General features: G+C 45.1%; 1 protein-coding gene across 1 annotated transcript; it reads left to right on the forward strand.

Annotated features, from left to right (window-relative positions):
* Window positions 1–19063: 19063 nt before the first annotated feature.
* Window positions 19064–21820, forward strand: LOC103015165 (transportin-1-like). The gene is given in 5 exon segments (XM_057555092.1): window positions 19064–19170; window positions 19172–19422; window positions 19425–19552; window positions 19554–21583; window positions 21585–21820. Coding segments are annotated over 5 exon segments (2652 nt in total). The 5' UTR covers window positions 19064–19069; the 3' UTR covers window positions 21727–21820.
* The last annotated feature ends 4628 nt before the right edge of the window (window positions 21821–26448 follow it).

Raw genomic sequence — 26448 nt, forward strand, 5'->3', positions numbered from 1 at the left:
AGAGCTTGTGGATTCTTTAGAAAGTGGTTTTTAAACGATTTTGACTTCTTGATAAGACGACCTCCACGTACAATGTATAATTAAATAGCAAGCGAGTAAAACAATTTAAGAGGAAATGTTACAAAAATATACATAGTTTTCATTCATATTCAGGAGAAGTGACACATTTGGAAAACACTGGGGCTGCTCATGTAAAATAATAATAAAGGAATATGATGAATAATTTTGAGCCAATAAATAAGACAACTTAATGAAATGGATGGATCCCAAGAAAGATACATATTATCAAAGTTCACTCAAGAAGAAATAAATACCCTAAGTATCTGAGGTTTAGATACACCAGGCTGAGGAAGAACTTTAAATAAATATTTAAGGCATGGTCATTACATGATTGATTGGATTTACTGGTAAATTGCTTATGTGGAAATATGCATCTTTTGTAAACAAAAGTAATGCCATGGATCCAATCTAAGAAAGATGCAAAGGAGGATCTTAAGAAGGACCCGTGTGTTGGACGCAAAGGCTGTGTGGGTGAAAATCTTTGCGTGTTCGATCTGAAAGGGCCAGTAGCCCAACACCCTCAAGTTTTAGATACAACTGCTGACCAGAGAGAGTAAGCAATTAGCCCAAGGCCACACGGCTAGTTAGTAAGAACTGAAAGAATTCTTCCACAGATCCTGAATCTTTTGGAGCAATGGTTCAAACAGGTTTGGGGGAGTCATTTGTAACCATGGAATAAAGCAAAGCTCATGGGATCATCCAGAGGAAATGGAGCTGGACTCAGACTCATCAACAGGCAACAATACCTACGCAAAGCAGCCTCAGTTTAGCTTTACTCCAATTATTAAGCCATCCAGCATCCCAACCTGGCAAAATAAAGTCACCCAGTGTTCCTGCAGCTGGCAATAAACAAGTGAGCTCATCCCTGATATCCCCGTAGACAGGATGATCTAAAAAAACAACTCCCTGAAGTGAATTAAGATTCCAAACAAAGAAGAGTGATGCTAGGGGAAAGCAGATTAAGGTACAAACTTTTCTTCCTTTAGGGAATTAAAACTGGGTTTGGTTTTCCTCTCATTGGAAAGTAGGGGAAATCACAGTGCCAAGACCCTGACTGCATCCAACAGGTTCTGTAAAGCTCTACCAGTGCCCAATATCCACCCTGAGTGCCAGAGCCACGGGGGGCCTCGCCTACACCTCTGCTGGCAGAGTACCTGGTGGTCCTCACTGCCATGGGAGCCTGCACGGCCACCACCAGCCCCGCCTCCCAGGATGGCTACAAAGACCATAGCAAGATGACAGGCAGAAGGTCACCTGCATGTAGTAAGCATTCAGTCCCTTGTGGTTAAATCAGATGGACAACGGCGGCACCAAGGCAACAGCTCTTCTATTAAGAAGCCAATCTTGGGCTTCCCTGGTGGCACAGTGGTTGAGAATCTGCCTGCCAGTGCAGGGGACACGGGTTCGAGCCCTGGTCTGGGAAGATCCCACATGCCACGGAGCAACTGGGCCCGTGAGCCACAACTACTGAGCCTGCGCGTCTGGAGCCTGTGCCCCGCAACAAGAGGGGCCGCGACAGTGAAAGGCCCGCACACCGTGATGAAGAGTGGCCCCCACTTGCCACAACTAGAGAAAGCCCTCGCATAGAAACGAAGACCCAACACAGCCAAAAAACAAAAAAACAAAAAATAGAAGCCAATCTCAGTGCGCAGAAACTTAGGCGGTTCACTCAAACAGACCGACTGCTGCATCTAGGCTTTTCGAGAGCATCATTTACAAATATTTCCACAAAGACTGCTGCCTTCCGAGCCTTGATAGGGGTAGACCTTGGCAGCTCTGGCTTCTCTAGCTGTGGTTAAGCTTCTTCAGGATCCCTTGCAATGCTATCTCTTGGCGTTTGCCCAAAAATATATGATTTGCAGGGATGGAGTCTACTAAGTAAATGGGCCTTGCTTGGCAAGATTCCAAACACCCAGCCCTGATGCCAGGCACGTGTGGTAGACTGTCCATAAACAGGTGTTGCATGAATGAACCCAGTAAATCCATAGCCGTGTGCAGGAAAACAGCCTCGCAGTTGAGTTCACAATCCTCAGAATGTGCCGGGTGATCAAAGCAGTCCTGTACTCAGGATTTTTCAGCTGTTTCCGCCCCCAAATCTATCGAAAGCTACTCAGTCATCAACACGCTATGGGGTCAGCACAGTCATGGACACTGCAGGTGCCCACCCAGATGCTCTTACCAGGCAGCGGCTGCCACCCACCAGCTCTTATGACTGATGGCGACAGGAAGGGTACAAAAGACAGGCTCCTTACCCCACGGTGAGACCAGCTCCTTGGTGCAGTGCAAGCCCCAGAACTCCCAGCTGAGACCACATCCTTGCTTAGCTGCGTCTCCTGCTCACCTCGCTCCCCTACCCCCTTCTCCTGCCAGCCCTCCCCCCAAAATCACATGCACAAGAATCCCAGTCTCAGGTTCTGCTTCTAAGGAACACAGACCCACACCACTGTCCCAAATTATGAGAGGTCTTTATATTTTATTATTTTATTTTATTTTATTTTGGCGGGGGGCCACGCTGAGCGGCATGCGGGATCCTAGTTTCCCCAACCAGGGATGGAACCCTCACTCCCTGCATTCAAAGCGCAGAGTCCTAACTACTAGACCGCCAGGGAAGTCCCAAGATGTCTTTAAATTTGAAAAAAAGAATGAACTCTAAGTGTTTTGTGTTTCGTGGCATTTTCCGAATTCGTAAGTAGAAGGCATTCCTTCTCTTGTGTTTCATTAAAAACAAAAGGCAATTAATTACCCAGAGATGCCTGGAGTGTCTTCAAGCTATTTCTTTCACACACCATTCTTATCTTTGTTCAGGTCTGCGATGGATCTAATATCATTTCTCCAAGAAGCCTTCAGCCCACTCTCAATATGTATGAATATGTATATGTAACATGTATGAAGACCCTCAATCGGCTCCACCTCCCTTCTTCACTCATCTTGCTTCTTCTTCATGGAAACTTACCACTATTGGTGTTACAACATTTGCTTTTGCTCTACAACATTTACAGATGCTTTAATCTGTCTCCCCAGCTCTCTAGGTCTGTTCTGATACAATAGCCATCAGCTACATGTGGCTATTTTCAATTTAAATTGAAATTAATAAAAATTGCTGTGGGGGCTTCCCTGGTGGCGCAGTGGTTAAGAACCTGCCTGCCAATGCAGGGGACACGGGTTCGAGCCCTGGTCCGGGAAGATCCCACATGCCATGGAGCAACTAAGCCCGTGCGCCACAACTACTGAGCCTGCGCTCTAGAGCCTGCAAGCCACAACTACTGAGCCCACGTGCTGCAACTACTGAAGCCCGCACGGCCTAGAGCCCATGCTCTGCAACAAGAGAAGTCACCGCAATGAGAAGCCTGCGCACCGCAACGAAGAGTAGCCCCCGCTCACCACAACTAGAGAAAGCCCGCGCGCAGCAACGAAGACCCAATGCAACCAAATATAACTAATAAATTAATTAATTTAAAAAAATTGCTGTGCCTACCACAGTGGCATATAGTAGACACTCAATAAATATATGTGAGCCAAAAGAAAGGGTACAAATGAACTTATTTACAAAACCAAAGTAGAGTCACGGATGTAGAAAACAAACTATGGTTACCAGGGGATGGTGGGGGAGGGATAAATAGGGAGATTGGGATTGACATATACACACTACTATATATAAAATAGATAACTAATAAGAACCAGCAGTATAGCACAGGGAACGCTATTCAATACTGTGTAATGGCCTATATGGGAAAATAATGTAAAAAAAAAAAAGAGTGGATAGATGTATATGTATAACTGATTCACTTTGCTGTACACCTGAAACTAACACAACATTGTAAATCAACTATACTCCAATAAAACTTAAAAATAAATAAATAAACGTAAGTGAAAGAATGGTTCCTGGTGATCATCAGTGATTTCCTAATATCTAATTTTGTAACTTTTTACACTAAAAACTGATATTCTCAAGGGTAGGAAAAGAAATGTGAGAACTGTTACGAAAAAGTTCCCTGAAAAGCTATGAAAGCATATGACTATTACTGGTTGAATTTTTAGCAGAGGGTAGTTAACTGTCAGTTAAAAAAACACAATGCCAGCCTCCAGATGGAGACAGCTAGCTAGCCAGAAACTGCTGAGAATTTCTGACAGTTATTCAAGGCAGCATGGAAAACAGAAAACTTTCCTTTTTTTCCCCTTGAGATGGGCAGATATTTCAAACCCCACTCTCTCCTCCCCATAGAATAAAAAGCCACCATGTATTTTTTTTCCTTTGTTAACATCCTCACTTAAGAACACTTAAAAGCCCACACGTTGTGTGTATGGACGAACGAACAGGCTGAGGCAAGAGAAAGAGATACCAGACTGCCTCCTAACCCACCCCTCCCCACCTCAACACAAAGACTCCACTTGCCTTTCTAAGAAAACCCCTTAACAAAGACACCTACTTTGTACTCTGATGAAGAAAGCACACTAAACATACAGAACCAGGCAGCCAATGCTGTCTTTGCTTTGTAATATAGACAAAGCAACTGGAAAAAAAGGGCAAATAACTAACAAACTTTCCTGAGAATGTGGAAACCGCAGGGGTCTTTCCACTGTGTCTCAAGATTTTTTATTTATTCCCTATTTCTCCTTAATGTGACTGTGGACTCCTGTTTTCCATTCATGCTACAGGACAGCTTTGGAAAATACCATCTTCAAAACCAGCAAACCTCTTCCGTTATACCATTCTTTTTTTTTTTTTTTTTTTTTAATGATGATGATGATAATTCAACACAGAAGGTTTATAGCTACTTTATTTATTTATTTATTTATTTTTGGCTGTGTTGGGTCTTCGGTTCGTGCGAGGGCTTTCTCTAGTTGCGGCAAGTGGGGGCCACTCTTCATCGCGGTGCGCGGACCTTTCACTATCGCGGCCCCTCCCGTTGTGGGGCACAGGCTCCAGACGCGCAGGCTCAGTAGTTGTGGCTCACGGGCCCAGCTGCTCCGTGGCATGTGGGATCTTCCCAGACCAGGGCTCGAACCCGTGTCCCCTGCATTAGCAGGCAGATTCTCAACCACTGCACCACCAGGGAAGCCCCCGTTATACCATTCTTGTAGAAAATGAGCAATTCCTTGGAATTCTAAATTTAATATTAGTGGCATTAAAGAGAAAGCACTAAAGGTTCTAACAGCCAGCACACAGCACACATAACCTTGCACTTGGGAGCTTCCTCATAATTAGTTTACTGGGGAGGTCTGCAACCCCTGGGCATCACTTGACTCCAAGTTCTACAAAGAAAAAGGAGCTTCAATCTAGTGCACTTGGTTTCTTCCTGTTACTTTTTTCTTTTTAAATGAATATGTCCAATGATTTTGGTTTTCTTAACTCAAACACAAGGTGAGACCCTGACCAGGGCTCTTTTTACTTTTGTTTTACTTTAACCAGTCTGATCTGCCAGGCCTGTTTTTAGCATCACTGCGGGCATCCTCTGAAATCATCTTTTATTATCCAGACTTAAAATATAAACATGTTATTACTAACAAGTATCAATCGTCAAAGGGAAGACTATGACGTTGGAGCTACTGACGCCTAGAACCAGTCAGAGATACCTCCAAGCAAGTTTGAAATTCGTGAGAGACTATGTCTCAAAGAGAAAACACACAATGAACCCAAGCTGTTTGTCTCATGGCATCTGTAACTCTGCGCTTGGACTGTGGGTGGGGTCTGATGATTTTTACCATGTGCCCAACTCCTTTGTATACCTTTTCTCCATCCCTCCTTCTCTCCCTCCCTGAATTTCTTTCTTTTCTTTTCTTTTCTTTTTTGGCCGCACTGCACAGCACGCGGGACCTTAGTTCCTTGACCAGGGATCGAACCGGTGCCCCCTGCAGTGGAAGCGTGGAGTCCTAACCACTGGACCGCCAGGGAATTCCCCTGAATTTATTTCAATTCTAGAATATATCCATTTGTTTATTCAGAGCCACCTGGAAAGGCAATTAGAGCACATGGAACCTGATGAAAGTGTAATCTTTTTCACTTCAAAGTATAATTAGAAAGTGGCCAGCTATAAGGCCAACATTTTAAAATTATATTTCTATCAAGCTTTCCTACATAATAGCAAAAATAAGTTGGAAAATACAATTTTAAAAGTAAGAACATATATAATGTCAACATACATAGAATTCCTAGGAATAAGGTTAGCAAGATATATATATGATCAACATAAGGAAAACTACAAAACTGAGAGAGGAAGTAGAAGATCCATTTAAATGACTGTCTGTTCCAGAATGTGAAGTCCTAATAGGTTAAACATATCAGTTCTTTTCAATTGTGATTTGCAGGTTTGATGCAGTTTAAGCACTAATGTAATTTTTGAAGACAGGAGGGAAATGAGTAATGAGGATAGTAAAATATATTACAGAGCTATAATTACAACATCTTGGTACTGACAGAAAAAGAGCTGAATTTAAGGAAAAAGAAAACTGTAGCCCCAAAATAGATATTACTTCACACGAGAATTTAATGTATAATGAAAGATCATTACAGAGTAATTGGGAAGGGAAGAACAATTTTTATTCAATATTGGAACAATTGGATAATAATTTGGAAATGAAATGCTCTTGGATTTTTATTTGACAAGCATGTACCAAAATAAATTCCAGACGAATCAAAAGCCATAGACAAACGTAATAAATTGTACTTTAATATTAATCAAGCCACTGAAGAGAGAACAAGTTTGGAAATTAGAAACATTAAAGGAGATCACAGGTAAAAGATCCCAAGAGTTCTTATGTATCAGAACAGGATGGAGAAATGAAGGATGGGCTAACTTAAGCGTTGGCACCCCACAGGGACAGGGCTGATGCTATGTGTCAGGCAGGTGCCTCAACTGATAAATGCCAAGAAGCTCAGTGGCTACCATAATAAAAGGTTCTTGCTCCTATGAAATCTCATGCGGACTAAGCAGCCTTGCTCCATATCACATCCTCCCGGGTTGCCGCAGTGGTGGGAGAGACACAGTGGCAGTGCCTGCTTTCATGAGAAGAGACACACAGCACTTCCACCCATAGTCCAGTGGCCCCAACCAACCCAAAGGTCTTGGGTTGGACTCTCCCCAAAGCAGAGGCTGGGGAAAGGATTTGGGTTTACTGGGGAGGTGATCCTGGGATGTACTGGAGGAGGCGAAAGAAATGAAGCAGTACAGCAGCATGAATACGCAGGTTTCTGCTGTGAGCAACCTGGACTCAGCTCTGCTGGGAACCTCTGGGGAGAACAGGTAGAGCATGCCCAAGGGTTGGCCCACCAGTGCGGCAAGGAAACTGTGATATGTATCCACCCATTTCCCTCCATCAGTGGTTCAAGGCTGCTTCTAGGAACACTAACTGCCCAGAATTTCTGGCTTTCCCCAAGAATGGTCCAACCATGCCCCTGCAACCAGAGAAAGCCCTCCAGTAGGATTGCAGTGCATTGTAGGGGAAACATCAGAACGAGGACTGTGGGCAGGGACTTATAGCATCTGCTAAAGAAGGGAAGCATGTGGATATCTGGAGAGCACCAGCTGTCTCTCTATAAAGACCCAAGCACCAGAGGATTCTGGTTGTAGCCAATCCGAAACCAACACAGCATGTGAATGAAACTGAACAACCAGCTTCATCCAACCCATTCCTGGAAAGACACTCCTAAAACCAAGGCTATTATTGCTGGGAGATCTGCTCATCCAATCGGCCCTGAGGTCCAAAGATGCTCCTTGAAGGGTGCCCTGGACTAGTTTGTGGGTGTGGAGATGGCTGTTAGGAAAAATGCTCCACAAGTTTGGGGGGATTCCAAGCCTGTTCACAAGTAGTATGTGGTCTCTGGGGGTGACCGGTAAGCACTTGCTTACAAACCATTTATCACAAGTTCCAAAGAGACGGAGCAGAGGAAGGGCACACGTATCCCTGGAGGGCCTGGGAGGTGCTGACATGAAGGTGATGCCTACGAAGAGGCCAAGAGACAAGTGGAAATTTGTCAGGCGTGAGAACGGCAGGATGGAAGCCACTTCCAGCAGCCTGGTCCCGTTGGTGTGTTAGGTTAGTAATTCACACAGAGAGGAAATACCAAGTTACCTTTTAAATTAATTAATGCTGAAAACTTTCACTAACACAAGATTTCACTCTAACCACCAGAGATTTGTTTCTGTGACATTTTTACTTGTGTGTTTGGGTGGCCTTGTGTTTTCTGCCCTCTGCTTCAACAAAGTGCAGTTTCCATACTTCTTGTTATGTAATTACCTAGAGATCATTTAACTGGCAGTACGCCTGCTCTCTCCTCGGAGAATTTTGAGCTTCTCTGTCCAAAAACATAGAGTGTAAAGTGAATCGTTGCTGCTCCTAAAAACTGAAGGCAGATCGCTAAGCTCACATGATATGGGATGACAGCTTCAATCTCAAAACCATCCCCAATTTTTCAAATGTTTTTCACTTTCCTCAAACATACAGAAGACAAAAAAAGTGTGTGATTAATTAGGCAAAGTGTTGCCAGAGCCCTCTCCCACGGGTCAGAAGCAGCACTCACAAGAGACAGGCTAACTCAGAGCATCCGAACGAACACTAACTAAATGTCCTGGAGAGGAAAAAACAGATACCCTAAGATGCAACAGCTCCTAGGAAACTGGTTCAGGAGGGCTCAAGTCAGTTAGCAAAGGCGGGATGGTGGATATGGCTGAACAAAGCTCTGCCCTGAAGCTCATCTGTTCTTCCCGTGGATGCGTGTGGTGATCCCCCTCCTCCCCCTGGGCAACGGCACCATCAACCCTGTCCCCTCCCCGCCCCCAACCAAGAGTCAGCTGGGACTCCCATTCCCTTCCTTCACTGCCCACATCCAGTCAACCTCCACTCCAAGTCCTGGAGATGCCATTTACTTTTTTTTTTTTTTTTTTTTTGGCCACACCACATGGCTTACGGGATCTTAGTTCCCCTACCAGGGATTGAACCTGGGCCCTCAGCAGTGAAAGTGCCAAGTACTAACCACTGGGCCGCCAGGGAACTCCCTCTACTTCCTAAATATATCTCAAATCTGACACCTCAGGGCTTCCCTGGTGGCGCAGTGGTTGAGAGTCTGCCTGCCAATGCAGGGGACAAGGGTTCGAGCCCTGGACCGGGAAGACCCCACATGCCGCGGAGCAACTAGGCCCGTGAGCCACAACTACTGAGCCTGCGCGTCTGGAGCCTGTGCTCCGCAACAAGAGAGGCCGCGATAGTGAGAGGCCCGCACACCGCAATGAAGAGTGGCCCCCGCTTGCCGCAACTGGAGAAAGCCCTCGCACAGAAACGAAGACCCAACACAGCCAAAAATAAAAAAAAATAATAAAATAAATAAAGAATTATTCTGACTAAAACAAAAAAAATCTGACACCTCCTCTCCATTCTCTTAACTACTTGCTGCTTGAATGCCCCCTCCCCCACCATGACATCGGACCTGAACCATGTGTCTCTGGCTTTTCTTCCTACCCCTCACCTACCCACACACCTGGACAAAGTGAGGTCTCTAAACCATAAAGTGGGTCATCTTTCCCCTGCCCCAACTAAACACTCCAGTGGGTTTCCACCTGTTTCTCAAATTCTGGGGTATCCTCATACATATTCTGGGGGTTCACAAGTTCTCCAAAATTATTTTTTGTTTAACTTTGTGCTTTCACTTTAATGAGCATCTTTTTAATAGAATATCAATAGAAACATATTCTGGAACATCCAAATGAGCATGTTATGACCAAGTGCTGCCACATAATTCCACTGTGTGTATTCCTGCATTTATGGTATAGTTGGCAATAAGAAATATGATGATGATTATTATTTTAATTGTCATAGGCTAATGAGAAAACAACAAATCAGACTTAATACAGACAAAGGAAACTGATGAGAAAATTGAGCCATCATGTAACCCATGTGGTACGGCACACAGCCTCCCATAAGAATGGAACAACTGTTTTTAGATCCAGAAACAGTGACTTGGTTTTAGCAAGAATGACTTCATCCATCACATTAAATTCATGGAGTTAATCTGAATTTACTCGATTTGTAGCTGTGTTGATATTTTATTCATATATTTGTTTTGGTTTTATGGTCATATGAGAGCTCTAAATATAAAGTGCTTAGACATATTTGAATTGCACTATAATAAAAATAATTTAAGCCACCACTAGATGCTATAAGATTTCTTTTTCTTTTAAATAAATTCACATATTACTCCCATTTGAGAAACTAGGGCTTTCAGAATGAGGTTTAAGCTACAAAACAAGGCATATGTGGGAGAGACAGTGACATTCTCTGAACTTTCATCCACACACCCCTCATTGTTTCCCAGCCCCCTCACCATTGGTTCTGGCCAATGGGCTGTGGCATAAGCAACGACGCATCAGCTCTAGGCTGAAACACAGAAGAGCCAGAGAGCAACTCTCCCACGATCTCTTCCTGCGCTGGTGACCACGTAGGCCAATTTTTCCAAATGGTGTGGCTGCAAGATGGGAAAGCTCTGTCAGCTTGGCCCTCCACTGACCTATGAAGGACACATAGTGGAAGTGAGAAGTAACTGTTGTTGTGTGAAGCTACTAGGTGATGAAGTTGATTTGTTACTGCAGCAGAGCTTAGCCTATCCTGACTAATACATCTTTGGGAACAGCAGTCTACCTCACTGACCAAGCCCTTCCCATCATACTCCAGGCTCCAAACAACTTTTAGTTCAATGACTTGAACACATCAAGTTGTTTCATGGCACCACTACACCTTTGCACATGCTGTTCCTTAATCCTAGAATGCCATTCCCCACACACTTCTGCCCTCCTCCCCATCCTGCCATTGTGATTCATCCTTCAAAACCTAGTTCAGATATAATTACCACCAGGACATTTTCCTCCCTTTTCCAACCCTCTTCCCTCCTTCACCATTACCCATCAACTCTACAGAATGCTTATCTTGTCATGTGATAATTACATGTTTACATGCCTGTCCCTACCCCACCTCCAAACACACTGTGGCAGGGTCAGTGGCTTATTCATCTCCACACTATCAAGACCAGCATGCAGCAGAAGTAGGCAGCATTTGGCCATTTGGCCAGGAAGAGCTTCCTCCAGGGGGCTGGTCCTAAGGCACTGGAAGGAAGTTAAGTTAGATCCATCACCCCCCTGGAGGAAACACCTGACTCAACAGCAACAAGTCCAGTGAGTCTCAGCTGTCTCTGCCCCAGTCCCAGGCCAGACCCGCCAAGGAATCCTGAACCCTCCCCATCATCTCCCCAAACACATTGCTCTTCAGCCCCCAGGAAGGACTCAGACTTTACCTGGGGCAGCGGGGGCGGCGGGGGCGGGGGACGAGGGGAGCAGCCTAGGGCCTTGTACTCAAAGTGTGGTCCACACTTAAGAACTGAGGAGCTAGTGAGAAAAGCAGAACCTCAGGCTCCATCCCGACTCCTGGGTCAGAATCCACATTTTAGCAAGATCCCCAAATGATTCATATGCCCAATAACATTTGAGAGGCACTGGCCCAAGGCACCCAAACAGAATCGCTCCAACCTGAAAGGTAACTTTAATAACAATACTTTTATACACTGATGTATGCAATTATATCTCAATAAAACTGGAAGAAGAAAAAAACTCATGATAAAAAATAACAATACTTTCTCTTCGTAATAATATCTGCAAAGTGCTTTACATCAGCGGTCCCCAGCCTTTTTGGCACCAGGGACCAGTTTCATGGAAGACAAGGACGGGGGTGGGGGGGGCGGGGGGCGGGGATGGTTCAGGCAGTAATGTGAGCGATGGGGAGCAATGGGGAGCGGCAGATGAAGCTTTGCTTGCCAGGCCCACCACTCACCTCCTGCTGTGTGGCCCGGTTCCTAACAGGCCACGGACCGGCCTTTTCAAAGAACTCCCCCACGTACGAATCTTCAAAAGGGGCTCTGTGTTACCACCAGATGGTTTAGACATTAACAGGAGGCTACCAAAGGAAAAAGTGGGAAACTCTGGGTACCAGATACAATAGCCCCCTAGATGCAAGGAAAGGAAACATCATCAGGCAAGAGCCTCTGACTAATGAAGCCTGTCCAAGCCCCTCCCAAGCCCCGGTACTGGTCCGCAGCTTGGGGGTTGGGGACCCCTGCTTTGTATCACTCAATCCTCGGAACAATTCGCTCATGTCCATTTTACCAATGAGGAAACTGAGGCTCAAAGTGTCTGGGTACCTTGCCCACCATCATACAGCTTTGAAGAGTCAGAGTCAGAATTTGAAGGCAGTTCTGCTGGACTCAAGAGTTGTAACTCCCATCACCACCCACTACACGGCACCCTGCCATTCACAAGCACTTAGCCTTCCAGACCAGCTCTGGAGACCTCCGTGCCCCTTCACACAGCCACTGGACAGTATTTCCCTCTATTCCATCACTTACTTCCAACACCACCATGCCTCCACATACACCACTGTCCCTGAGACACTGCCAGCTCTCCCTGGGCAAGGATTTTATGAGCTTGCTAAATGATTGTTTGATGAGTCAATGAAAATATTTCCCCTTCATCATCAGACAACCCTCTGAGGATGGCTGGATAATTATTATTAAGTAAAGAAAGGTGAAGACACCGAGGTTCCCAGAGAAGTTCAATGACTTGCACCAGATCACCAGGAAGCCTCAGACCTCTGGGGATAGGATGGAACTGAACTCCCTGACTCCCAGGACAGACGTCCTCTTCCCCACCCTTCCACTCTCCCTGTATTTCCCTCTTCTGACCTACATTACCAGGCAGTTAAAAACATCCTTGTCAAAGAACTCCCCCATATACGCATCTTCAAAAGGGGCTCTGTGTTACCACCAGATGGGCCAAATTTAGACATTAATAGGAGGCCACCAAAGGAAAAAGTGGGAAACTCTGGGTACCAGATACAATAGCCCCCTGGATGCAAGGAAAGGAAACATCATCAGGCAAGAGCCTCTGACTAATGAAGCCCATCCAAACCCCTCACAATGACCCCATGTCAAGGCAGAGGCCCCCTGGAAGGCCAGGCTGGTGAAGACACACCCACCCTCCCTGGAGTCTGTGGTATTGTCGTTCCACTGATCAAGACAGCCCTTTCTTTCCCTTTATTGTCTTTAGAAAGAAGCTAAGACATTTAATCAGCTCCACATGTAACCAGAGAAAAGCAACACACCTGCCTGAAATATTCAAATATTTAGGAAAACATAGGAGGGAAATTTCCCTTGAACTGGTTAAAAGGGGGATGAGAGAAGCCAAGAGTGAGATCTTGGGACAATGAAGCAACTCCCCATTTTGTTTTGCTTTTCTGAGCATTACGCCCAAGCACCATGCCACCCACTGGGCACCGCCGAAGGCACCCAGATGAGAAGTTAATGGCCTGGGCACAGGGCTCCATCTGCTAGGAGGCACCTTGTGAAAATTCACACCAAGGCACTCTGCAGGCTAGTGCAGGCTACCCAGTGCTGATGATACAGCCCTACTCGAGAAATGTTTGATTGGGTTCCCTAGAATCAGATCCGGAGATAGGAATCCCTAGGAAAGTGTTTTATTGGGAAGTATTCCTAGGAAGAAACTGGTAGGGGAGTGAAGAAGTGAGTCCAGAAAGAGAAGCAAGCCCAGCAATGACCCCTGGAGATCAATGTGACACCACTCCACAGTGGATTTCTACAGACAGAGTATGTCACACCTGGCTGTGTCCCAATCAAGGGCAAGGGAGTGGGACAATATACACTCTGGCACCCATCAGGCATTGGTTAGGGGCTGCCCCCAGGGGAGATGGCAACTCCCAGGCCCGCCTTGCTCTCAGCTCCTTCAGACCAAGCAGACTCCAGCAGCCCCAACAAAGAGGGTCATCTTCCAATGAAGGGGAGGGGCTGGCGGCTGGGAGTGAAAGCACCCAGGGTACCAGTGTGCACAAAGGGCTCTGAGGGGACACTGTGTCACACTGAAGTACCTGTGACAGTCCAGGGTCCAGCATTCCTTTCTCCAAGTTTTGCCCAAAGCCTGACCATGATAACGCTGACTCCATCTCAGCTATTCTGCGGCCTCACGGGGTTCTCACGTTTCTTTGAGCTCACCATAAATGTACCTGGCTCAAAGACCGTTCAGACCTTCATGGAATGAGTTACAGAGCATCTTTCAGATATCATTTTCTGCCTCTCTGTTCTTTTTCCAGGGAAGCATTTTCTGGCACCACCCAAAGCAATCCGAATATTAAACTGAAATGCTTTTATGAAGTTGGGCTGCCAGGCAAACCCAACATCCTTTTCCTTTTTTTCTTTCTTCCTGGGGCCCCTGTTTCTTGCTACCTTGCCGCTTAAGGATAAGCACAATGCTTGGCTACTACTCTAGATGCCCCATTCATTGTGATTGTGATTGTCAGCTCAACACTCGCCAACAGATCACCTCTGTAAGCGGTGACGTGGACTAATTTCACAGCTCCTAACACAACCATAAAGGCCCAGGACCACCTAATGCCAAGACAATCAGGAAGGAAGGACCCAGCTTCAAGTTGACAGCTGTCATCTTGGACAACACAGCAAGTAAATGAAAGGAGATGGAATCCACAGGGAAGGGGGTAAGACAGAGGGAGAACTAATGTTGGAGATGAATAACAGCGGAGTTCTCTCCACAACTTCTCCTCACCCCCCACTCCCAGCAGGCGGATACCCCGAAAAGGTGTCTCCAGATGCCTCTGCCCAGCCCTGCACAGTCTTCTCCCCACCTCACAACACCTCGCCCCCAGAGCCAGACACCCAAGGCAGTATAAAGGCGGTCCTATATTTGAAATTATTGATGGGATATTTCACGAACTCATTTTCTCTGCCTCTAGCCTTTTCCCCTATAGTCTTTAGTTCTTCTGTGTGTTTCTTTATCTAGTTCTAAGGAGAATTTCCTTTCCTTTAGCTGGGTCACAAGAGCTGTGGAAACCTGGGTTCAAATCCCAGCTTGGTCGCTATTAAGCCATGTGACCTTGGGAACCTCTGTTTTCTCATCTGACAAATGGGGATAAATCCACCTTCCTTACAGGTCTGTGGAGAGGATGGATGAAATGAGGTCAGCTCTAGGTAAAGCACCTGACATGTCGAGATGCTCAGTAAAGCCCGGCTCCCTCGTGGGCGCCTTCCCTCTCCGACAGCCCCACCGCACCTCCCAGGATGCCCCCGCGTTTCCCAGGCCGGCCCCTCTGGACAGCGAGGGACAGGAACCCACATCGGGACAGCGTTAACCCCGACCCCGAGCAGGCGAGTTTCGGCTGGTGTGGCCACACACACACACACACACACACGCACCGCGCTTGCTCCGGGCACCCCCGCGGGACCGGCACTGAGGCCCCACAGCGCACGGAGCGGGGCCTCGAGTTGGGGAGACAGAAGGGCTCCCCCTACCCCGGCGGCGGCCCCGACCTGGTGGGCGCCAGAGCGCATGGCACTTACCCGGGGCGGGTCGAGCGGGGCAGCTGGGGGCGGGTCGTGCGGGGGGCGGTGGCGGGCGCGGGGCCGGCGCGGCGGCAGGCATGGCTCGGAGGCCCGGGAGCTAGGCGCGGGGCTTGGAGGCGCGGGACCGCGGCTCGACGGCGGGGCGGGCGCGGCGCGAGCGGCGAGGAACCCGCTCCGCCCTCTCTCCTCGTTCCCTCCCGCCGCCCGCCCCGCGCCGCGCAGCGCCGGGCAACAGCCACGGGGAACGTCTCTGGGGGCGCCGGCTTAGCAACCGCGCGCCGCCCAGCCTCTCTCCACGCACCCACACCCGCCCCGCCCCTCCCCGCTCCGCGCGCCGAGCCGGGCCCTGCAGGTGGGCGGGGCCCGCTATGAACTTGCTCCCGCACTCCCAGTCTTCTCCAGGGAGCGCCCGAGGTGGCCCTCGGGGACCCCTCCGCAGCCCGCCTCTCTCCGCTCGCAGGGCGTGCCCTAGAGCCAGGCGCGGTCGGGCTTTGAAACTGAGCCTCGCCCACGTTCTCTGTGGGTGGCAGACCAAAGGCGTCCCCAGGACCCCGGCAGTCCTCGCCCCTCCTGGTCGTTCAGAGACCAGGCTTCCCTCACTGATCCCTTCCTCCTACCCCATCCCCGCTACGCTCACACATTGACCCTGCAGCCATCCTATATCCTGCTTGCCCCACAGATTCAGAGAACTGCTCACACTCCGTCCACACCCGTGACCTCAAAGATACAGCCTGCAGACCTCCCTCCAGCCTCACGTCTTCCTGGTACTATCTAAAAGCTGCTCAATGCCCCTTGCGTTGTTTACCCCTTCCAAGCCCACCACAGGTCTAATCCTCCCACTTTCAGATCTCCCATGTCTGCAGTCACAATCCCTTCTCCTCAAAAACTGGCTCCCAGGCCCCTCCTGGGAGAGATGATTAATGCAGGGAAGACCATGCCCATGTAGGGGAGCAGAATTTGCCACCCCAAACTATGTCTCTTTGGGATATTATTTTAAGCTGTTTCTGAGAAACAGCAGACATGGGAAAAACTCTGAAAACCAAGTAGGAGTTACCCCTGGGTAAGAAACATTTACATTTGTAAAGGAAATCTCCATTTATTAGGTGTCTCCTTCACTGTACCTGGAAGAGGAGAAGGACCAAATTTCTCAAAATTCTTTTTTTTTCTTTCATTTCTAAGTCTTTCCTGAGTATTGTCACCTCATTTCTGAGTTTTTCTTTTTTCATTATTATATGAAACATATATTGTTATTTCTCAACATTTTTAAAAGGCCCTGATATAGAGCAAGTATTATTTTCCAAAATTATTTGAGCACACAGTTATATTAATATATCATGAAGAAATGGTTCTATAGAAGGAATAAATGAGAGTTCATGTGCAAGAACTAAGGAAAGGTATTTAAAGACTTTTTTTTTTTTTTCCTTTGGTCCACTCTGCGGCGAGGCTTGTGGGATCTTAGTTGAACCCCAGACCTCGACAGTGAAAGCACGGAGTCCTAACCACTGGACCATCAGGGAATTCCCTAGAAATTCTAATCAATGGAGAAAGCAATGACAAATCTGCATCACAACCTTCCCCTTGTTTACTGTGCTTTTCATGGTAACCTCTACACCCTCAAGATCCTCTTTTGTCTTTAGTTGAGGATGGTGTTTAAGGTGAGGGCTTCAGCCATTTGGAAAGTTACTCACGTTTTTCTGGGGCTCTCTCATGTATACATGTTATTCAACTTAGCTTGATTTTTCTCCTGTTAGTCTGTCTCATGTCAATTCTGAGACCAGCCAGAAAATCCTAGAAGGTAGAGGAAAATTTGTTTCTCCCCAACACCCACATCTCCACATGGCCACTGACATGATTACAGCAATGATCTTGATGTTGCCTTGATCCATCAGGTCACAGAGTGGCCTTGTCTGATGCTGGTGTTCTGTGAAGTTGTTCACGTTCCGCAGAACACCAAGACTGAGGCCAGATCTGCTCCCGTATGTCAGGGTCTGTCTTTCTCTTCCTCACACATAACAAGAAGTCTAGGAGAAGGCTATTCCGCGCTGGTTCAGCATCTCAGGGGTAACCTTAGGTATAAATCTCTTTCCAGGCTTCCACATGGCCCCCTTCAACATGTTGCCTTTTCTCCTCAGACTCAAGACTGTTGCCTCAGGGTCACAAAATGGCTGCAACAACCTCTGGAAGCCATTGTGCGCAAAGGAACTTCTGCTTCCAGCTGGTTTGATGGCCAGACAACCCAAAGTGATCATCAAGGACCATTTTCAGCAATCCAGTTCACTAACAGTGAACAAAATGACAAAGGACCTGCCTCCCAGTTGCTCCCCTCTAGTTACGGGAGGCAGGTAATGAAATAGCAAGTAGGGTGATAAATGGTGTGGAGAAAACAAAGGAAGGAGAAGGGAATAGGGAGTGGGGACTGTTGTTATTTTAAGTTGGGCAGACAGGAAAGGCCTCACTGACAAGGTGACATTTGACCAAAAGCCTGAAGGAAGAAACTATTTGGAAATTTCTCTTGGAGGTAAGTGCCCCTCAGCTACTTAAATATTTCCTTTTTAGAAGCCATTGCAGCTACTCTTCCTGGCCCTATGATTTAGGAGTAAACAGAAGTTTTAAAAACTGAGTTTTAGGGAAAGGTTTAACTCTCATGGAGGAGAATTCAGATGACTTGTATTTTCTTTCTTGTAAAACCAGCAGTTCAGCAATGTTTAATTACTGGCTAGATAATCATTTATATGTTCATTATATATACACATTAAACATACAAGGAACAACTTAGCTCAAGTTATCCGATTACCTCCCAGCAGTGAGGATAAACATGATACATCTTTTTTTTTTTTTTTTTGGCCACACCATGCGGTGTGTGGATTCTTAGTTCCCTGACCAGGGATCGAAACCATGCCCCCTGCAGTGGAAGCATGGAGTCTTAACCACTGGACTGCCAGGGAAGTCCCTAAACATGATACATCTTCTTGAACACTGGAAGAAAATGCTAGTTACCTACTCCTATTCTCCCTTTCTGACCTAGTAACAGACCCCAATTTTAAGCTGACCACACTGCAACCTAGAATAAAGAATAGATTTTCTAGCCTCCCTTTGTTACCGAACCAAACTAGGGTCCGCTCACCTGCCACGCAGCAAAGACAATCTACTGACACCAGATTGTGATGAAGGAAAGCACAGTGTTTATTGCAGGACACCACACAAGGAGAATGGGCAGCTCATGATCAAAAGACCTGAACACCTCCATGGCTTTTAGGGACAGGTTTTCAAAGGCAACATTTGGGATGAGGGTTGCAGCTCGTGGACTTTCTTCTGATTAGTTGGTGGTAAGGTAACAGGGTGATGTTTCAGGAATCTTAATCATCAACCTTCTGGTTCCAACCCGTCTGGGGTCTACTTGCTTGAGGTCAGCATATAGTCACCATCCTCTATCTGGGTAGTTGGTCTCAGTTTCTGCAGAACAATTTAAAGATATGCGTTGATTCCTTGTGCTCGGCTGCCGCGGCAGCAGCAGCAGCAGACATTGGCAGCCCAGCTGCTAGGATCAGTTCCCCTGGGTTTCACTGACCCAGACTTCCTTCAGGGCACCCCAGGCAGCAAACCAAGATGGAATATGAGTGGAAACCTGATGAGCAAGGGCTTCAGCAGATCCTGCAGCTGCTGAAGGAGTCCCAACCCCCTGACACCACCATCCAGAGAACCATTCTAGAAACTGGAACAACTCAGTCAATATCCAGACTTTAACAACTACCTGATTCTTGTTCTTACAAAATTAAAATCTGAAGATGAACCCACAAGATCATTGAGTGGTCTCATATTGAAGAATAAAGTGAAAGCACACTTTCAGTATTTCCCAAATGGTGTAACAGACTTTATTAAGAGTGAATGTTTAAACATTATTGGTGACTCCTCTCCTCTGATTAGAGCTACTGTAGGCATTTTGATTACAACTATAGCCTCCAAGGAGAACTGCAGAATTGGCCTGACCTCTTACCAAAACTCTGCAGCCTGTTGGATTATGAAGATTACAACACTTGTGAGGGAGCATTTGGTGCCCTTCAGAAGATTTGTGAAGATTCTGCTGAGATTTTTAGATAGTGATGTTTTAGATCGTCCTCTCAACAGCATGATTCCTAAATTTTTACAGTTCTTCAAGCACAGTAGTCCAAAAATAAGGTCTCATGCTGTTGCATGTGTCAATCAGTTTATCATCAGTAGAACTCAAGCTCTGATGTTGCACATTGATTCCTTTATTGAGAATCTCTTTGCATTGGCTGGTGATGAAGAACCAGAGGTACAGAAAAATGTGTGCCAGGCACTTGTGATGTTGCTTGAAGTTCGAATGGATCGCCTGCCTCCTCACATACATAATATAGTTGAGTACATGCTACAGAGGCCCCAAGATCAAGGTGAAAATGTGGCTTTAGAAACCTGCGAATTCTGGCTTACTTTGGCTAAGCAACCAATATGCAAAGATGTACTCATAAGGCATCTTCCTAAGTTGATTCCTGTGTTAGTGAATGGCATGAAGTACTCAGATATAGATATTATCCTACTTAAGGGTGTTGTTGAAGAAGATGAAACAATTCCTCAGAGTGAACAGGATACAAGGCCACGTTTTCATCGATCAAGGACAGTGGCTCAGCAGCATGACGAAGATGGAATTGAAGAGGAAGATGATGATGACGATGAAGTTGATGATGATGATGATACAATTTCTGACTGGAATCTAAGAAAATGTTCTGCGGCTGCCCTAGATGTTCTTGCAAATGTGTATCGTGATGAGCTTTTGCCACATATTTTGCCCCTTTTGAAAGAATTACTTTGTCGTCATGAATGGGTTGTTAAAGAATCAGGCATTTTGGTTTTAGGAACAATTGCTGGAGATTGCATGCTGGGCATGATTCCATACCGACCTGAGCTCATTCCTCCCCTTATTCAGTGCCTCTCTGATAAAAAGGCTCTTGTGCATTCCATAACGTGCTGGACTCTTAGCCGCTACGCACACGGGGTAGTCAGCCAGCCCCCTGACACGTACCTGAAGCCATTAATGACAGAACTGCTAAAGCGTATCCTGGATAGCAACAAGAGAGTACAAGAAGCTGCCTGCAGTGCCTTTGCTACCCTGGAAGAGGAGGCTTGTACAGAACCTGTTCCTTACCTTGCTTATATACTTGATACCTTGGTCTTTGCATTTAGTAAATACCAGCATAAAAACCTGCTCATTTTTTATGATGCCATAGGAACATTAGCAGATTCAGTAGGACATCACTTAAACAAACCTGAATATATTCAGATGCTAATGCCTCCACTGATCCAGAAATGGAACATGTTAAAGGATGAAGATAAAGATCTCTTCCCTTTACTTGAGTGCCTATCTTCAGTTGCCACAGCCCTGCAGTCTGGCTTCCATCCATACTGTGAACCTGTGTATCAGCGTTGTGTAAACCTAGTACAGAAGACTCTTGCACAAGCAATGCTGAACAATGCTCAACGAGATCAGTATGAGGCTCCAGATAAAGTTTTTTTAATAGTGGCTCTTGATTTACTCAGTGGCCTGGCTGAAGGACTTGGAGGCAACATTGAACAGCTAGTAGCCCGAAGTAACACTCTAACACTAATGTATCAGTGCATGCAGGATAAAATGCCAGATGTTAGACAGAGTTCCTTCACCCTGTTAGGTGACCTGACAAAAGCTTGCTTTCAGCATGTTAAGCCTTGTATAGCTGATTTCATGCCAATATTGGGAACCTACCTAAATCCAGAGTTCATTTCAGTCTGTAATAATGCCACATGGGCAATTGGAGAAATCTCCATTCAAATGGGTATAGAGATGCAGCCTTATATTCCTATGGTGTTGCACCAGTTTTGCACCAGACCCAACACGCCAAAGACATTGTTAGAGAATACAGCAATAACAGTTGGTCGTCTTGGTTATGTTTGTCCTCAAGATGTGGCCCCCATGCTACAGCAGTTTATAAGACCCTGGTGCACCTCTCTGAGAAACATAAGGGACAATGAGGAAAAGGATTCAGCATTTTGTGGGATTTGTACCATGATCAGTGTGAATTCCAGTGGAGTAATCCAAGATTTTATATTTTTTTGTGATGCTCTTGCATCATCCAAAAGATGATCTGCAAGACACGTTCTGTAAGATCCTTCATGGATTTAAAAATCACGTTGGGGATGAAAATTGGAGGCGTTTCTCTGACCAGTTTCCACTTCCCTTAAAAGAGTGTCTTGCAGCTTTTTATGGTGTTTAATCTCATACACTTATGCTGCAGTCCCATAATTAGGGGTCCTTCAGTCTTGGAGACTATAAGGGAGCCTCTGCACCCAGGGAAGATGTTACCCTTTACAGGGAGGGAGGGTAAACCGGTAGGGAATACAGTACAATCCCAGCCCTACTGGGAGGGGCTGGAGGGAGGTGTTGCCATCACTGTATTAAGTCACTGTTGGGAAATGTTTTAACATCTGGAGCCTTTGTGGGTGGAAATCTATCTCCAATTACAACTCTGCACTAGATGTGAAGAGGCAAAAAAAAAAGAGAAAAGGTTATTCAATCTACTCACAAAACAATACATTCTGGAATATTATGGGGAATTGTACCAAAACAAGAACAAGAAATGATGCATAGGGATGAGAAAGAGGAAAAATTCTGTAGCACAATAAAGGAAACCTAAGAATGGGGATTAGAAAACAGTAAAGTTTTTTTTTTAATTTAAAGGTTTTTATAAAATTTCCCAGATGATGGGGATTTGTTTTTGCATACTGATGAAGAACTACACAAATGAAAGCTAATAAGAGTTAAAATCAGCTTGCCTACCCATAGTAGAAGCAGGTTCTTGGAAGTTACAATTTAAGGTACCCCAAAAAGTTGGGAAAAAAACAAAACAAATTTAAACAATGAAGCACCCTGTGAAATGCCAAATGAGTCACTCCTTTTATCTCTGTGGGATGGGCAGGGAGGGAGGAATAAATGGGGTTGGACATAACAAACTAAAGATTGACATCTTGACTTTGCATTAAGACATTAATGTAGTGGATATAATTTGATGGTTGTACTTCATTAGATTTAATTTCTCGGCCAAGACGTCATTTTTAAAGTGCAGTTTAAGGTTCAGGCATGCATTCTGGCTCATAGTGATTGAAAGTACCTTAAATTAGTGGGAAAGTAGCATGCTTGCATCACATAGAGTGAGATTGGTATTCAGTTACCTCTGTTGCGCCAGTTTGTGTTGCAGTTTACCAATTCAATATAGCCCTGCATTTAAAATTCCTTTTTAAGATTTGTGGATTTTATTTGTATTAAGAATATAGATATAAAGTACTGTAGTTTACAGCTAAGCCTTCTTGAAATATCTTTTTAGGATCTGTTAGGAATAAGATTGATATTGTATTGTGTGTAACCTGCACAGTGTGGAAAGCTGATATACCTGTGCAAAATCTTTGCCTCTGTGCTGTCAGTGTGATGTGCTTTCTGCATGGCTATATACTACTAGTGATTTTATCAAAACTTCTAAAACTTAAATTACATGGTAAAGGATCTGTAAGAGGCTGCATAAATGTTAGTTGGCACATAAAGACAACTGTAGAAGTTGAAGACATGATTGCTATATTTCAATGTTTATTCCCACTCAACACATTGCCTTCTAAGCTTTCTTTTTTTGTTCAAAGCATGATCTTAAAGATATGTTTAAGTTAATGGATGTAATGCAGGTTTCCTACACTGTACTGGCACATGTTGGTGGCCCTCTGTGCCCTAGATATATGCACACAGGGTGCAAGTAAAAAGCTATAGAGTGAAAGTTGGTTTGGATCCTCTTCATTTCATTTGTTTAGCTTTTCTGTTATTTTTCTCTACTTACATGTATTCCTGTGAATAAATCGTTGTTAAGTTAAAAAAAAAACCAGATATGCGTCAGATTGTTATGTATATTCCTTGAGGAGGAACTCCGGCTCTGTTTTATCACTGAACTATTGTTTAAGCTATCCTTACTTTTCTTGCTTGACTGCTTTTCCTTTGTTTCTGCATTCCCTCACGTCCCTAATTAGTAACTGCTTGGGTCCGCTTTGGAACTCAGGAAAAGCCTAGGAGACTAAAGCCTTTTTCTACAAACAAGAAACAGGAGACCCAGGGGACTTTTGTATCTGGAAAGGGCCCACAGGGACCTGCTCAGTGTTACCCTCCCCCACCTTTTCTTTAATACTCCTCCATCCTGAGGGGTACAGGGGCGGGAGAAGAAAGGGAATAAAGCTTTGGATAGAAACTTAGCAGGGGAACTCCGTTTTAGGGGGACTCAGTTTCACTGTCTACCTCTCAACCCTCACCTCCTGCCAGTCCCCCAGGGATGCTCTGGGCTCCAGCTATAGTGCAAATTCCTTGCTTTGTCTCGGGCAGCATCTGTTTCCATCCACTGCTCCATCTGCCCCTGTGCAGCCCTTACTCAGTCATCCTCTCCTCACCCTAAGTCAACTGCCAATGCACGATTCAAGCCCTAACTATTCTGCCCTCCCTACCAGCAGGAAGATAAGAAAGCAGGGTGTTTGAAATGGCTGCATCGTGGTCAATCTGGTTTCCCTCTAGTACTGACAAAGTGACCCAGTCAGCGGCACATTCCATTCAGCCGGTGATTCCTATCGACCTTGATGTCAGTCAGCATGCCTCGGTTGGCTTCAGCAGACTCATCCCATTTGACCCAAGTCCGCTCACTCCAGTAGACTTCTTTCAACAAGGAAGTCAGGGAATTCCCTGGCGGTCCAGTGGTTAGGACTCAGCGCTTTCACTGCTTTCAGCTGCTGGGGCCCAGGTTTGAACCCTGATCAGGGAACTAAGATCCCGCAAGCCGAGTGGCATGGCCAAAAAACCAAAAATCAAGGAAGAAGTCGAAACTCTTGCCTAAGATAAAATGAAGGATTTCCTGTGGGGGACATTGATGCATACAATCACTCTTCTCGCTCTGGTTCGGATAACTGTGTGTCAGCTGTGTGTACACATGATTTCAGGAATATATCAAAGATACGATACCACTTTTCCTGGATACAAGCTTCTGCTTTTAAACGAATCAGTTTATTTCCGATGTCTGCTAAACTTACCATCTGGGCCCTCCCGATGCCCAAGAATATGGCACTCGGTGCGGTAAAAAGCAAGATGCAGATAATTGTTTCTGTATTATAGCAATAAAAACAAACTCATTTGCAAAACTACTACATGATCTTCAAATGTGGAATGGTAATAAAAGGCAAGTCCGAAATATTCTCCAGCCCTTACAGTATAGTAGCAGATTCAGGGCAAGATTTCAAGTATCATAGGACATGACATTCTCAGAACACTGCCTATAATTAGGCACAAAAGCTAGAAAAATTAGGCTTAAGTCTGAAAAAGATAGACTGTAGTACAAAAATATGTGTAATCTCTCTTGAATTACCAAACTTGCCCTCCAAAAAAAGAAGAGATAATAAGTAAATGATATCCAGTCCTAAGATTCCAGAATAAAACATGTAGGCACACAAAGTTAAAGCTGTACATATACACAAGCATGTTTGCAAAATGTGATGTATGGTTCATGCCTATGTATGGGCCACACTGAAACTGAGAATGTTATAAAGAAATTCCTCAGTTAGGGCTCAAATTCTCTTACATAAAAATTTTAAATAAATATATTAGTGATTCAGTTGGCCTCAAATAAATTCTTCCTGTTCGTCTTAGTATCATATAAAGGATAGAAGCTCACCTCGGATATGAGTGCTGTCCTCAAAGCTAAACAGAAACAAAGTAGACAGACCTTTCTTGATTCTTATATTTAGCTGAAAGTTGCTGCTGTGGGACAGGGGTCTGCAAACTATACAGACAGTGCAGCCAAATCTGGCTTGGTGCCAACCTCTGTAAATAAAGATTTATTGGAATACAACCATGCCTATTCATTTACATATTGTCTATGCTGCTTTTGAATAGTTGTGGCAGAGACCATATGACCCACAAAGCCAAAACTATTTATTATCTGGTCCTTTACAGAAAAAGTTTGCAGACCCCGGCTGTTGTGTCAGCACATTCTGTGTTCTGTCTTTGGATGAAATGGAGAAGTGCAAGCCACCAAATTTTGCTTCTTTATGTGTTGAATAATGATGAGAACTTTTTTGGAAAAAAATTAAAGTTTCTCATTCTCAGGTTTGCGACAGTCATTTTGCTTTAATCTAACCCTTTTGGTGTCCAACCCACTTGGTAGATTTAGCTCCTTCTCTGAATATTCTTAAAATCTCTACCAAGTGGAGAAGCCCAGTATGGGAAGAGAGATGAACATTTCTGAACCATCTAACAGGAGCTTCCACAGAGGGACCCCTCTTTTAAAACCCAGAACTCTGTGAGATAGGGTCATTTTTGCCATTCTTCTGAGGCTGTCTCCTGTTTTTAAACACTTGAGAAAGCCGAGAATCAGAGAGCTTAAGAAACTCACCCAAGGTCACACAATAGCATAATAAGATGCAGAGGCAGAATTGGAATCCGGGTCTGTCTGATTCCAACGCACATGCTCCTTCCACCATACCTTGCTGCCTGATCAATGTATTCATTTATTCACTCAGTGAATAATCACTGAGCACTTTGGGGGTAACTGCTTCGTTCAGTTATTATGTCAGACCCCAAGGACACAAAGATCACGAAAAACAATGAAGAGGAACTGACCAGGGATACATTTCAAGTAAGATTGATGTGACCTCCCCCAGGTCAGAATCCCCTCAATCCATAATTTAATTTAAAAAATTAAGAGTAACCATATCCTTATGAAAGATAGTTCCATGATTATATCTTCCTAAAAGATGTAGTGTTGACTAATTAGATTGTAACCCTGAAGTATAAGCATAATATATAGACTGTTGACATCATATCAGAGAAGTTACCTGGCTCATGAATTAAAGCAATTTCTCAAACCAATTTAGTTTCTAAAAATCTAGATTACCTTTGAATTTCTATTAACCACCATACCAGA

Source organism: Balaenoptera acutorostrata, chromosome 10, assembly GCF_949987535.1.
Source record: "Balaenoptera acutorostrata chromosome 10, mBalAcu1.1, whole genome shotgun sequence".
In the NCBI taxonomy this organism is placed as follows: domain Eukaryota; kingdom Metazoa; phylum Chordata; class Mammalia; order Artiodactyla; family Balaenopteridae; genus Balaenoptera; species Balaenoptera acutorostrata.